This window comes from Corella eumyota, chromosome 5, assembly GCF_963082875.1.
Source record: "Corella eumyota chromosome 5, kaCorEumy4.1, whole genome shotgun sequence".
NCBI classification, from domain to species: Eukaryota; Metazoa; Chordata; class Ascidiacea; order Phlebobranchia; family Corellidae; genus Corella; species Corella eumyota.
The window spans coordinates 7,964,495-7,980,232 of NC_137494.1; the positions used below are offsets into that span (position 1 = coordinate 7,964,495).

The 15,738-nt window shown below is 29.9% G+C and overlaps 3 protein-coding genes across 5 annotated transcripts; 1 reads left to right on the forward strand and 2 right to left on the reverse strand.

Annotated features, from left to right (window-relative positions):
- Positions 1-6,340: 6,340 nt before the first annotated feature.
- On the reverse strand, positions 6,341-8,328 carry LOC145752892 (uncharacterized). Its single transcript, XM_082569256.1, has 6 exons — positions 8,070-8,328; positions 7,794-7,992; positions 7,479-7,693; positions 7,299-7,390; positions 6,989-7,169; positions 6,341-6,729 (listed from the first exon to the last, which is right to left on the reverse strand). The coding sequence occupies exons 1-6, from the start codon at positions 8,326-8,328 to the stop codon at positions 6,614-6,616; spliced, it is 1,062 nt and encodes a 353-aa protein (XP_082425382.1). The 3' UTR covers positions 6,341-6,613.
- A 126-nt stretch (positions 8,329-8,454) lies between these two features.
- Positions 8,455-9,078, reverse strand: LOC145752893 (uncharacterized). Its single transcript, XM_082569257.1, has one exon. It carries the CDS (start codon positions 9,049-9,051, stop codon positions 8,455-8,457), a length of 597 nt encoding a protein of 198 aa, XP_082425383.1. The 5' UTR covers positions 9,052-9,078.
- Positions 9,079-12,482: 3,404 nt separating this feature from the next.
- On the forward strand, positions 12,483-15,133 carry LOC145752871 (ileal sodium/bile acid cotransporter-like). Of its 3 annotated transcripts, none has more exons than XM_082569232.1 (8): positions 12,483-12,676; positions 12,879-13,003; positions 13,325-13,460; positions 13,530-13,648; positions 13,784-13,872; positions 14,087-14,182; positions 14,249-14,418; positions 14,538-15,133. In XM_082569232.1, exons 1-8 carry the CDS (start codon positions 12,558-12,560, stop codon positions 14,776-14,778), a joined length of 1,095 nt encoding a protein of 364 aa, XP_082425358.1. In that variant the 5' UTR covers positions 12,483-12,557; the 3' UTR covers positions 14,779-15,133. The 3 variants fall into 3 exon arrangements, with proteins under 3 accessions (XP_082425358.1, XP_082425359.1, XP_082425360.1); XM_082569233.1 differs by having other exon boundaries at positions 14,261-14,418; XM_082569234.1 differs by having other exon boundaries at positions 13,530-13,618.
- Positions 15,134-15,738: the final 605 nt, after the last annotated feature.

Here is a 15,738-nt window from a genome sequence, read left to right on the forward strand (position 1 = left end):
CTGAGATTTAACTGATTTTAAGTTTGTAAGATGATATAATCCATTCCAAAGTTCTCTTCTGGTCCTGAGTTTTTTCGAAACTTAACTTCTTCCTTGCTAGTTGCAAGGAAGACTTTTAATGACTCCTTCCATTTTCCATTCCTCCAATTCCTGCCAATATCTTTTTCCTCCAATTACATAATCCAAATATAGTCCATTTTTGCTGCATAGAAAATATTGTTTAGAATAAATAATGGACATTAAACACTAATTTAACAAAGATACGCCAATTTTCTGCCATAGTGTTTTAAGATACGCCAATTTGTACTTTTATATGCCAATTTTTAATTTTTATATGTCAAATAATTTAAGATATGCTATTTTTATATGCGAAATAATTTAAGATATGCAAAAGTTTTAATTTTTATATGCCAAATAATTTAAGATATGCCAATGTTTGAATTGTCATATGCCAAATAATTTTATGATATGTTATATATTTAATTGCTTATCATAGACATGCCAAATTTTTTAACTGAGTTTATAGATTAAATACCTCGTTTTACTATTTCATGGTAGTACCTGTGCATCAACACAGGTTTAATAATGTTCATAAATATTTAAACACTTAGTATTAAATTATATGTTTAATTATGCCTTCTAATTTAAAAAAAATAAACTAAGGCCATATCGAATTAATTTTTTTTTTTTAGAATAAAATATTAAAAAAAATCTAACAAAATATCACCTGAAAAGTTTGTAGAACTTTAGGACTACAAGATGTTGCTCAAGTTCATTCCCTACTTTGCTCACTTTTTAAACTAAAAAAATAATTATTGTTAACTAAAAATCCACTACACAAACATAATTTATTAAAATTGTTATTATAACTTACAGAAATGTTTTTTGCCATAATTAATTATTTTTAAATTAAAATAAAAAAAAATTTAACAAAAACTTTCGTAAATAAAAATTAAAAGATTATTAATAAATACTAATGTATTAAATGTCCAACTTATATAATGTAAAGACTATAACAATTAATAATAACTCTAAAAAAACGAAAGCACTAACAAAAACACGTGTATTACAAAGCACTAACAAAAACACGTATAATCACCTCGAAAGTCCATCTGGAAAGAACTAGAAATCCGATTTCAAAATCAAAAACTTGAACTAAAAAAGCGCCGTCCTAGCTGTCAATCAAATTTTAATTCTTTGATTAACCTTTATAATTTTGGCTAAAAACGAGCACGTGTTTCAACAGAGCGCTTTATGACGCAACAATGGGGTTGCTAAAGGAATGTCTCGTGGAGGCGCACTAATTAAGACGCGACGTTTCTCGCGCTTCGCTTCAAGAAAAAGAAAAATTTCAAATTTTAAACGCTTTGTAGCAGATGGTACTGTTGAAATAATTATTCATTGTTTAAATTCCGCAATTTTTTTTTCTTAGTTAAGAGGTTTAAACTATTATATTCTTATTAAAAACGTCTTGATCCTTATCTTACGTTGTACATAACATATTGCATATATAGCTTATACTTTTTTAAATATATTTTTTAGTAATTTGGCATATATGTAACAATAAAAGGACATTTTTATTTGTGATTGCAAGTCACGTGATTAGGTCCTGCCCTAAGTAGTTTTCGGTTTACTTTATTTTTGAGCGTCTTAACTTTAAGGTTACTTAGAGCATTTTCCGTAATATTAGCATGTTTAATCATTACTTCACTAATATACTAAGGATTTTGTATTAAAAAGATTGTGGTTTAAATTAAATTAGAAATTGCATGCCCCACTTTTTTTCGACATGCTTATATCTGAAAATTTTAGATCTATTTTTAAGTTGTTTTTATTAATAAAATTTCCCGCTATGTTAAGAAATATGAAGTTGCGAAACATAATGCCACATTGTGTTTATTCATCACTAAATAGAAATAGCAATTTACATCTTCATGATTTGCTAATATTCGGAAAAGTTAAATCCATATTTAACTTTATGGTCTAATAATTTATGTCTCTCCAAACTGCGACCCGCTACCCACTCTGGAATTGACATTCAATATTTTGGTAGCAGATAATTGTATTTTAGTTATCTTGGTTGTCCCAAATACGTATTTTTATAATAAAATCGAAAGTTAAAAGTTTAATTTGTAATAAAAAAATTTAATTCGTGTTTTCGTAATAAAAGCATAAACTTAAAATTTAACTAGTAAAAAGAGCTATTTAATATAACAATTCATGTATTAAATAACCAAATGCATTTAAAATAGTGTACAAATGATTTAAAAGCTCTCTAAAGCTTTCGCGATATATGGTGACGTCACAAATTCTTCGATTTGCTTTGGAAATCGCATGAGCTAGGGCTTGAGCTCGAAAAAGATTAGTTCTGTGTTTGTGTCAACAAACATTAAAATTTTTGACTAAAACCATTTATATCAATATTTGACGTAACAAAATGATTTTTTTAAACATTTCTCACAGCAACGAATTTGTTTCCGATTTTTCACGGAAAACCTAACAAATGAGTTATAAATATCCAAATAAAAATAATTTTGATTAATAAAAGAGCGTTGTATCGAACCATTTTTATTTATCAAATGAATTTAGTTATAAATTTTAATATATACAATGTAAAAATAGTAACATCAGCTTGATCAGCCTACGCAACTTTTTTGAGGTTTTTAAGTTTATTTTAATTTTAGCCTTTTTTTTTAACTTTTTGTAATTAAAAACAAACTGAACATTAGGACAACCAAGTAACATTAACACACAACATTGCATTGATGTGAAAAACCTAATGTCAAACCAACTTTTATGCAACTAGGCACAAATAATTTTTAACACATATATTTACTAAAACCAATTTGTCGACCTAGACTTTAAAAATGCGAACAAAGCCGAATAATATTTGTTCTGTAATTCAATACGTCACTGTTTTATGCAATAGTAAAATTATATAATTAAATTTAAGCTTAATTAGTTTTAGTCTAACAAACGTCGATTATAATTTATAGTGATTTCACTTATGATAATTATTATGTTTTTTGAAAAACAGAATATCAGATTTGAAACAGTAATTAGTTTATGTTGGAATGTTTATAGCTATAATATTCATATTTATAGGTAAAATAGTTAAGGCAACACGAATTAAAAACTGATTTAGCAGTACTTAGTTGATGGGTTATTATAGCGGTTGACTGAATAAATTTGCATTGCGAAATTTGAGCCCTTTCCCAACTTAAAAATAAAAAAATTAGTTTGTTTTTGTCTGTTCATAAATATATAAGAACTTTTTAAAATGGTACGTAAATCCCTACGGCCCATCTTTTGTTAAGTAAGGTCCTGAGAATTTTTTAAGCCTGTCTTGAGGTGCTGGGACTATTTTTAATTTTTTTTCGCATAAAATACACATTACATATACATTAGGCTTTTTATAAAACCTATTCTATATTTTTTACATGTTGCTTGCGCTAAACATATATATACGTTAAAAAAACATTAAACAGTCCCATGTGATATAATTATAAACACACAGAAACCCCAAAACATAGTTACAAATGTCAAGGCAAGCACGAATTAAAAACTGATTTGGCAGTATTTAGTTGAAAGCGGTTACAGCGGTTATTACAGCGGTTACCTAAATAAATTTGCACTGCGAAATTTGAGACTTTTTGCCAACTTTTTAGCAAAAAAATAAAAAAAATTAGTTTGTTTTTGCCTGTTTATAAATATATGAGAACATTCAAACGCTCTTTTACCTGTTAGGTTCTGTCAACTGCTTAAAAAAATTAAACCAACGGATAATACAACGTTTGTATCAACGACTATGTCATTTGCTAGTAATGCAACATCAACAAATAATAATCGCGCCTTAGAAATGGATAAATTTTTCAATATTACCCAGACAATTGCTAGGTCAGTTTTTTGTTTTATTTGGTAAAATTTTATATCTAAAACTAATATTTTAAAATATTTTAATCAGCATTGATGTGTTACTTTTGATGTTTTCGTTGGGCTGTGCAGCATCTTTCGAGAACATCAAAAACTATTTAAAAACTCCAAGGCAGTTTATAACAGCGACATTGTTGCAGCTATTTGGAATGCCTTGTAAGAAACTTTACTATTTATTAAAAGATCAAAATAACAGCTTTTTGAAATAAACAATTTTCAATTTTATTTATATTTTTTTTTTAAGTTTTATGTGGCATTATTAAAATTAAAAACTGCAATAGATAATAACGTAGTGAAATTAAAAAATATAGCAAACTTTATTTTAAAACTTATTTTTTTAGCAATTTATACTAGAATATGGCTTTTTTAACAATAACATACAATGTATTGTAACCATATTTATTAAAAATACTTACGAAATGAGTTAATAATTTTTTTCTTTTAATATTTGGTTATGCCACGGCCATCTTATTGAAAATGTCACTTCCTGCAACACTTGGTGTAATTATCAAGACTATAGCTCCTGGTGTAAGTTACAGCAATGTTGTTACGTATTGGATGGATGGAGATATCAATTTAAGGTAGAACAAAGCCTACTAACTATACTTCTTTTTGGTAAAATTGCAGGTACTTATATATGTTAAAACACTTATTATTCTTTTTTAGTGTCACCATGACCCTGTGCTCAACAATATTGTCTTTAGGAACAATGCCAATGTGGTTGTTTATATTTTCAAAAATTCTGAACCTTGAAGCACATTTCGAGATACCGTTTGGGACAGTATGTAAGTTATAGAATTAGTTTACGCACACAGTTAAGGGTGGGACAAGTATACTTACTTATTTAAGTTAGTCCACGTGTTGAAGCAATAAAGTTGCTTTTTGTACATCAAGAATAAAAAGAGAAACATTACTAATTTATTTTTGAATCTTTTTTAATATAAATGCAAATGCATTACAATAAATTGCTTGATCGGGTATTTCTTTAAGTATTGTAACAGTTCCAATAGCCATTGCACTTGGATTTAAATACAAATTTCCAAGAGTTGCAACTATAAGGTTGCTAAGGTAAAAAAATTAATTTCTACATATTAACTTTTTTTTTTAAATCGAGCATTTAAATTAAATTTAAGTTGTTTTAACTAATGATTATTGTAACCTAAAATCTTTAAGTAAAATATACAAAACCTATTTAATTAACCCACATAAGATAAAGTTAAAATATTTATTATCCAAGCTGTTATATGTTTTTTACCTAGTTCGGAAGTGCTTTTGGGTGTTTGGTCATTTTTGGTATTATAATCTCTATGTTATATTATGGAATTTTGTCCAATCCACCAAAAGGAATATTGGCTGTAAGTACACTGACCAATCGTTATAAGGCAAATTTTTCCTATATTTATCCCCTATAGCCTTATTTGTTTAAATACAAGTTTAAAAATTACAGGCAAGTTTAATCGTAGCTGTTGAAGCTGTTGGGCTAGGATACATTGCTTCAATATTACCTTGTCTGAAATTTGGTATAGCGGCAAGAAGAACTGTTTTTATAGAAACAGCTTTTCAGAACGGCACACTTGCACTCGCTGTTGCATTTCTATCGTTTAGGTAAGGTATAAATCGAATATTGATTCCTAATATTTATTTCACAGTTAACCAAAGGATAACTTAAAAGGTATTTGTCAATAAAAGTTTTACACTAAACCACATAAAGTTATTTTTTTTAAATCAAGACTTGAAATCAATTTTTTAATTTTCGAAAATCGAGATTTAAAATTACTTTTTACAAAAGTAAAAAATCAAAATATCTTAGAAATTGAAAGACTGTTACCTAGACAGAGTTGTAAAAAAACAAGGTTAAAAATCGTGTTTTTAGAATATAGTTTTGGTAATAGACCGGCATTCGAACAAAATTTAAACTAATTTGAAACGTTTAAATGGCTGTAATTTTCCTTATCAAAAAAATGATTTTTATAATTATTTATTGCCACCAATGCAACTTAAAAACATGTTTTATTGTTTTAGAAACAAAAAAGTTGAAGAGGCGATAATAATTTCGACTTTTACATTTTTTTATGGAACACTTCTTATATGCATATCAGTTGCAATATGTGCAGTATATCACATTCTTAAGCATTTTGAAGTCAAATGGGTACAACCAACCCAGTCAAAAAAATTCAACTCGGCCGACCATCGGCGCATGCCCGATTATGCAAGGGCCATGCACGGGTCGCCAGCCTGGCCCATGGTACAGCCGTGCTTGGAAATGTTACATCGGCCGTGCTCGATTATGCGAGCATGGCCCATGCTCGATTAGCCGTGCACGGGCCAAACATAAAATCAAGCACGGGCCACGCTTGGTTTTACTAGTATTATGCTAGGCTTACTGTCGATTACCCGTTAATGCACCTGGTATGTTCTTTATTGCACGGTAAGGTTAATAAATCAATTAAGCGCATTAAGTAATAACACAAAAAAGAAAAAAATAATACTACATATAACACTGCGAAAAATAAAGTAAACGAACTACAAAAGATATAACACTACGTAAACAATCTCCCTTGAGAATACGAAAAAACCTTGCAAATATAAAAAAATTGTTAAAAGTTAAAAAATATACACCAAAATACAAAATAACAGTGAAAAAACATAACACAGCAAAAGTATAAAATTAAAACAGTCATTAAGTGCGCGTTTTTCGCCCTCCTTCCCAATCGGAAATTCCAATACAAACTTTTTGAACTTGAAGGCCAATTTCTTCCACAGTAGAATCTCTGTGTTTTGTTTCCTTTAGCACAGCTAAAAATAAAAAATTAATTTTAACCCACTGTAAAATTAAATTACTTTAAAAGCTTTTGTCTCAGCAGGACACTTTTTAAGCTTAAAACTAATGTGACAGATGCCTTTTTATATTGACCTATTTCACATGGGATGGACATTTAGTTATAAATAAGTTTTATTAGTTCAGTACTAAAGAAATACTACATAAATACAAAATAGATACCCACCTTGCCCAATTTTAACTGTATATATCTAAAATTTTAATGTTAAACCTTACCTAATAAAACTTCAAAAATTTTGTGCTCTTTAAGGGAAACTTTGGTCGTTTTTTTATTTTTATCTTTTCCAGTCCATGAAAACTGAAGACCAACACTTCGCTTTATTATCCTTTTTAAGAAGTTTCTTATGGTTTGCCGCAAATCTCTTGTTTCACAACAATGGGGAAGAAATATAACAGCCTAAAAAAATACAAACGTTAGCTAAAATAAAAGTCCAACTTTCATAAAAAAGGTAACTTAACATTAGGATGACTATGTGCAACATTTATTTTAAATTTAAAATTAAGGAAAAAGGCCTTAATAACATACATTCTTTTCAAATAACATCGGAATGTTGTCGTCGAGTTCCTCCATGGTGTTTGCTGGTTTCGGCAGCGAAACCACTTCGTGTTGTTTTTCAGCTAGAAACATATATATTACAAAAATTAAATTTTTTCAATATATTAATGATTAGCTAATAGATAATGTGAAGTAGCCTAATTAATAAACCTGCAGTAACTTCAAGTTCCACTTGAGAATCCAATTTTTCAAGGATTTTGTTGGATATATGAACCGAATATTGAACATTGTCCTCGATTCTTCCAACTTTTTCACTGATTGCTTTCACCTGCTTACCTAGGCAAGCCAATTCATGCCTCACCCCACTAATTGGAACAGGTTCATGCCTTTTTTGAGGAGAATAAGGCGAAGCAAAATTTCTGTGCCTAATTAAAAAAATAAATGTTAAATTTTAGGTAGAAAAAATTATATTGATAACTAGAAATAAAAATATATTTTTATACTACCAAAAATACTAATTTATACCTTTTACGGGGAGACTTTAAAGAATAAAATTTTTTTGGTGATTTCGGTGTTCTTCTTTTTAAATCACCAAACCTGAGCTCATGCTCCCCACTTGTACTTGGTTGCATTTGTGTTTCTTGTGCCATGATTTGGTCATCTGCCGAGGACATTGACAAATCAACAGTAGCATAAGTTTTGCTACAGGCACGTTCATATGTTGCTAAAAAGAGTAAAGTTACCAATATTTAATTTTTGAATTAAACACAAAGAAAACTTTAAAAAAGAACAAACACTTACATGCTTCGGCTAGTACAACACACGCAAAGCTCTCAAAATCATCCGTTGGCTCCATGGATTTGCGAGCCATTTCTTGAATTGTGGTACCTGCAATCGGGTGCCTGGGCCAGTAACACACCTCGTTGTTTACCAACCAACACATTGGGATCACATCATTTGACCCATCCTCAAATGAAACTGCAACAAAGTTTTTCATCTTTTTGGAAATAGAAATACAGATTAAATATAGTTTTAGTAAAATAGTTCTGTAAAAAAACATCAGATTAATACATAAATAATACAATTATAACTATAAGATGTAAATTAATGACCAACGGTGTGAATTAGGTCAGCAGCAACAAATTTTGTTTGAAAGGGTAAAAGGATACACTTGCATGCAACATCCTTAAGGTAGGTGTACATATTGGCCACAAGAATTCATTGTTTCATAGGCAAGTTGCGGTGGAGGAAGCAATGTATTGTAGGATTTTGGCAATTCAAGATGAAATTTGTTTAAACAAAAAAGAAGATGGTTTACAGCCAATTTTGGAACACTTTTTTCTTCGAGGATCCACTCAATTAAGATTTGGCGAATGTTTAGTGATTGAGAGTCTTCTGGTAAAGGGTATTTACTTAAAAGGTTTTCTTCATCACTTAAATTGCTTGACCAATCAGAATTTGAATTACAGCTACTAGACAGGCTAGACAACTCTTTTTCTGAATCCTCTGGGGGTGGTAATGTAAATGGCTTTTCCAAAGATTTTTCAACATTAATTGGATTAAAGTTTGAGTGCTGTACAGTAATTCCAGTACTTGTGGAAGGCTCAGGTGACTGCGACCGTACAGACTGCAACTGATTAATATCTAAACTGGAACCTGTAACAGCAACAGGGACTGCAATTTTAGAACGTAACAGTTTTTGGTTTTGTTTTCTCCTTCTCCATTTTTGCTGACGACTTAGTTGGTTATACTGTTTATATTGAGGTCTTGAATGTTTAGGCATATTATCAGATTATTGTTATTAAAAACAGAATCTAAATTACTTTAAACAATTAACAAATAATACAAACTGAACGACTAACATAACAGGCCTACACTAAGCTTAATACACAAACAAATGAAATAAAATTCAACTTAACTTAACTAAAATAAACTGAAAAAATAACGTCTTCTTTGTCCCTGTAAATTTTTTTAACACTTAAAATTTGGCGCGTTAATGCAGAAAAAAAGCGATAAGAGAGTAACACTTCGCTAACTTTTTCTCTTTTGGTTAACACTTCGCTAACTTTTTCTCTTTTGGTGAATGTTATGTGCTATCACTTTTCATGTAATAAAACTCGAAGAAAAAAAGGCTTAACAAAACTTTAATAATACAGAGGCTGAATATCTAGTTCTTTTTACAACCAAAAATATGTCGTTTTTCGTTTAAATTAGATAAAATCGCCTTTTTTTACTTGGTCTGTAGTTTGCTCAGAAAATTTATTAACCGTTAATGAATTAAGTGTTTTCTGGTGCCATAAAAGACAACAGGATTTCGCCCCTTGATTTAAAAATTAATGAGAATACATGCTGTGCTTTTACACGTTGTTGTTTTAAACGTGGCTCTACGCTTGTAATAAAAATGCCAACCTAAATTTAAGATATTTATTGTTGCGTTTTTTGGGTAAAGTTCTTTTTACAACCAAAAATATGTCGTTTTTCGTTTAAATTAGTTAAAATCGCCTTTTTTTACTTGGTCTGTAGTTTGCTCAGAAAATTTATTAACCGTTAATGAATTAAGTGTTTTCTGGTGCCATAAAAGACAACAGGATTTCGCCCCTTGATTTAAAAATTAATGAGAATACATGCTGTGCTTTTACACGTTGTTGTTTTAAACGTGGCTCTACGCTTGTAATAAAAATGCCAACCTAAATTTAAGATATTTATTGTTGCGTTTTTTGGGTAAAGTTCTTTTTACAACCAAAAATATGTCGTTTTTCGTTTAAATTAGTTAAAATCGCCTTTTTTTACTTGGTCTGTAGTTTGCTCAGAAAATTTATTAACCGTTAATGAATTAAGTGTTTTCTGGTGCCATAAAAGACAACAGGATTTCGCCCCTTGATTTAAAAATTAATGAGAATACATGCTGTGCTTTTACACGTTGTTGTTTTAAACATGGCTCTACGCTTGTAATAAAAATGCCAACCTAAACTTAAGATATTTATTGTTGCGTTTTTGGGGTAATATTGTTACCATATTGCTTCTTAGGACGATACTTCAAAGTGTTGCTAACACTCGAACTTTCGATGGTTGCTGGATACCCGAATCGCCGATTAAGGCCCATACGTAGCTAACACTCGATCGTGCGATAGTCGCATTATACCCGAACTTCCGAGTATGGCCCATGCGTCGCCAACACTCGATCATGCGATAGTCGCATTATACCCGAACCGCCGATTAAGGCCCATACGTAGCTAACACTCGATCGTGCGATGGTCGCATTATACCCGAACCGCCGAGTATGGCCCATGCGTGGTGTATATCAGTTAATGCGATGGTCGGCAACCCGACTAAATGCCACGCTAGGGCTTAGCATGAGTAATGCACGGCAGCATATGCCTAGCATGGGCCGGGCTTATGCCGAGTCTCAATTTTTGACTGGGAATAGACCAAGTTCAAATAAATACAAAGCGGGTAGCACTTGATGCCAATGAGGCAGAACCCTTAGACAAACTAACTACGATGAAAAATAAAGACAATAACAAACAATTAACTTGTATAAAATGTTCATAAATGTTTTTTTTAAACTGGCAATCTTTGTTCCTTCGTTGCACTTTTTTTTAAAACAACATCGTAAATTTATGATGATATAATTCAACATTAATTTAATACAACTAATTTTGTAAAAAATTGTACAAAGAAAATTGAAAATAAAAAGGTTTTTGTGAAAACTGATTTAAAACAGGCATGTTCTTTACGGTTTTGCTTCGCAAAGTTGAAAAGTTAAAAAATTTACATGTCAAAGAGATATTCGTATAGCCTTGTAATTACGCAAAAGCTTTATGCCGAAATTTATTGTTTAAATAAATCCAAGTGTCGTAACAAATCGATGGTCGTTAGTATTTCAGTGTTAAACAATTGTTATTGTTTTACATGGTGTATGTTTCATGTAATTTTTTGCATATATTCTTAAAAAAACCTGTATCGAACTGTTACGCATTGAGTTACTTTCACCTATTTTAATGAATTTTACACTAGAAGAAAAACATACCCTTCATTTGTATGTGCATTTAAATAAAAATAAGAGTTTTATGGGGTATAAATTTATCATGTGTCAGTTCGTAATAAAATATTGTTTAAAAATTATTTAGAATTCGTGCATATTATTCCTTAACTTAATTAAAGTATCTGATGTAGGATGAGATAATTGTCTATCCCTAATTAATTTTTTAAAATTCCAATTTATTATTTGAATAAAGTTACAAAAAACCTATTAGTTTGGGCAAATATTTTTTTAAGTTTTAGCTGATTGAAATATAGAATATTTATTCAGGGACCTTTTTTAAAAATGAACTAATTTCGCGTCTCGCTAAACAAGTAACACCACCATTTGAAAAAAGAAAAGGGAAAAAACAAGAAGGTAATAGGCAGTTAAGTGAAAGGGGAAATGAGACAGCAATTTTTTACGCACCTATTTGCTACATCGTTTTAACGCTAAAAAAAGTGCAAATAAAACAATTAAAACTTACTTTTTAATATTTTACTACGTTGTTGTGACATGAAACATGTTCATGAAGTATAAATATTTTAATGTAAATACGTTATTATGTTTCTGATATTTATCTATTGCACTTTTGGTTAATAAATTAGGTATGAAAATTGGCATGTAATGTAAGAATTTACAGTACAATTTTTTAAGTGTTTGTTTTAACAAAATAAACAACCCAAAAAATGTTTTTTAAATATATAGTTAGTTTTGTTATTGCAAATACTTTAAAATGACAATGTTGCAGGTAAAGCTACTATACGTAGCCTTATGGAGCTAAAAACGTTTAAAATTTATTATAGTGTTTCGATTAAAGACTATTAATTTTAGAGAGTTGTAAAATTAATAAATTACCGGTTCCGAAATAAAGAGCGTTATAGACATGAAGTTTAGTTGCTGCAGTTTCAGCACATAACTAATCGTGTTCCTTAATGAAACGAAAAACTGTATGCCCATATGTCTGTAGCTAAAGTACTTACCTTGCAGAAACTTATTGCTTTAGTCATGACAAGCACGAATTGAAAACTGTTACGCTGTTTAGTTTGTGGATTGTCGTGACGGTCGGCTGCTTAAACTTGCAAAACACTTCGTTTTTATTTCTCTTTTACCGAAATTTGAGCGCTTTGGTAACTTTAAAATAGTAGTAAAAATGATAAATTTCAACGTTTCTCATTTAGATACATAAATAACGTTTACACTCAAAAAATTACAGGAATAGGCATACTTTTTTAGTTTTGTTATCTGCCTAAATACGATATAAAGCAATGGATAATACAACGTTTATATCAACGACAATGTTATTTTTAAATAATGCAACGCCTACGATTATCAATAGCACGTTAGACCTACAGTTAGCCATGGATATACTTCAGAAAATTACAAAGTAAGTTTTATTTGTAAAAACAAATACTTATTTTTGGTTTTTAGTTTTAAGCAACTATGGGTATTACTTCCATAAATTATGGCTAATATTTTACCTGGTTTGATTTATTATATGTGTTATTGGAAAAAGATGTGGCAAATCGTTTTTGGAAATCATTAATAATATATTGAAAACGAATATTTTAATCATATATTTTACTCAGCGTTAATGTAGTGATATTGATGTTTTCGTTGGGCTGTGCAGCATCTTTCGAGAACATTAAAAACTACTTAAAAACTCCAAAGCAGTTTATAACAGCGACATTATTGCAACTACTTGGAATGCCTTGTTAGTATCATTCCATTGTTTAGAACTAATAAAAACTTGTTTAAACTTATTTAAAACTTATATGTATTTTTTTTATTTAAATTAAAAGTTTGTTTACGCGTTTTTATTAAAAATGACTTCAGTAAAATGAAATTACAATGCATTAAGTAGTGACAAAATGATACAAATTTAATTTTAAGATTCACACATGACATAGGTTTTACACATTCACAGATGATTTATTTTTGGATTGTTTACCATACCTACTTCATGTAATATATTAAACCATTTTACGTTCCATTTCGTATTTGTGAAAACCTTGTTTTCTTTTTTGTCTTGTAGTACTAGGTTTTGTCACAGCCACCTTGTTAAAAATGTCAGTTCCCGCAACACTTGGTGTAATTATCATGACTATTTCCCCCGGTGGAAGTTACAGCAATGTTGTTACGTACTGGATGGATGGAGATATTAGTTTAAGGTTGAATTTCGTTAGTCAATTTAAATAAAAGTATGGAATTTGTTAAAACGTTTATTATTCTCTTTTCAGTGTTACCATGACCTCGTGTTCAACTATCTTGTCTCTGGGAACAATGCCAATGTGGTTGTTTATATTTTCAAAAATTATGAACCTTGAAGGTGATTTTCAAATACCGTTTGCGACAGTATGTAAGAAAAAGTTTAATTTGATGTTTGATGATTGTAGTAAAGTTTAAAATTGACGTACTTTATTGTTTCAAAAGAAATTACCACTTTTTCTATAGCATATCTGAGTAAATATTTCACAAAATATTGTTTGATTAGGTATTTCCTTAAGTATTGCAACAGTTCCAGTAATCTTAGCACTTGCGTTCAAATACAAATTTCCAAAGGTGGCAACCAAAGTGGCCAAAGTAAGAACGTTAATTTCTATTTGTAAAGTTTAAATAAAAGAACTATAATCACGTTTTATGTCTTTAAAAAAAAATTACGGATAAATTAGCCTTAAATTGGGATATATTAGGCTTGTTTTAAAATTGCCAACACACTTGTTGTTGAAGAGTTTATTTAAAAAACTACTTGAAATAAGTTAAAATCGTGTTTGTGCAAGTAATGGTTATTTTTTAGTTTGGAAGTGCTATTGGTTCCTTGGCAATTGTTGGTGTTTTAACTTTCATGTTATATAACGGGCTTCTATCGAGTCCGCCAAAGGGAATATTGGCTGTAAGTACACAAACATACAACTGCAACAAAACTGATTTAAACTATAACGTGTTACTTAATTACAAGTTTAAACCACAGGCAAGTTTAATCGTTCCAGTTGAAGCAGTCGGACTAGGATATCTTGCTTCGATTTTACCCTGTCTGAAGTTTGGTATAGCGGCCAGGAGAACTGTTGCTATAGAAACGGCTTTTCAGAATGCTCCTATAGCATTTGCAGTTGCCTTTATTTCTTTTGGGTAGGTTTAAGCTAATCGTAATCCATCCTAAATATTTTTATTTTTTAAAGCCTGCACAAGAGGTAAAATGATAATCGTTTTGTTTATTTTACATTTAATACGATGTTGTTTTTCATTAGAGACAGAGATGTAAATACGTTGTTGACAATTTCGATTTTTACAATGATTTACGGAACATTATTAATATGCGCATCAGTAGCGATATGTGCAGTATATCAAATTTCCAAGCACTGTGGAGTTAAATGGGTACAACCAAAAAGCCAAGAACAAGCAAATGCTAACGGTTCTGTAATTGATGCTAGTGAGGCATATCCCATTGACCAACCTAATGAGACAGAACCTTTAGACAACCAGAAATGAATAATGAAGAAAGCAGAAGTACACATTACTTGTGAATATTATGTATCTTTGGTAACTTTTAACAAATTATTTAAAAAATGCAATAAAGAACAAGAAAATAATTGGTCAAATGGGTACAACCAAAAGTCCAAAAAGTCCAATTTGCTTGAAGCAAATGTAATCCCGTTTCTACACTTGATGCTAATGAGGCAGACACCTAAAACCGACCTAATAAGACAGAACCTTTAAACAACCAAAAATTGACCTAAAAAGCTAGCAGGCGTACACGTTTTTGTAAATATTATATATTATAAAAAATATATATTAAAAATGTAATAACAGCAAAAAAATAATTTGGAAACACTGATTCAACAAAAGGCATGGAAATTTCATACGTGGTTGTAACTTTCTAAACTTATTAAAAAAATAATAAAGGTTAACAAGTTAAGTTAGTTTTTTTTTGTTAATTTGTTAACCAAGATTTATAATTTTAAACACTTAAAGTGTAAGAACAACATTTTTTAGATAGTTAGTTGGTTTTTAAATTTTATGCAAAAATGAAAGTAAAAATCATGTATTTTAAGGAGAATTTTATTTTAACTAATTAATTTTTATAATCTTCCAACTTTTATCAAGTTGGTAGTAAAAGGATTTTTTTAGATGGACATAATATAAGCGTACATAGCTGTGCCCCAAGTCTAAGTTTTCTTTCTATGTCATTGCTTTTTCCTGACTGTCTGACCTACAGAACTATTTAAATAGACGTTAAATTTCAAAATTTAGCAATTCCATTATCTATATTCCAAGCCTGTCAGTTAATAATACCAACCATCAGATCATGCTTCTTTTTATTCCTTTTATTGTTTGTTGCCCACAAAGTCAATTATATCGGGTTGTCTATAACCGTCAGACTGTTTGACCAACGGCGTAGTGTAGTAGTCAAAATGCTTACACTACATAAGGTCATGGGTTCAATAAGTA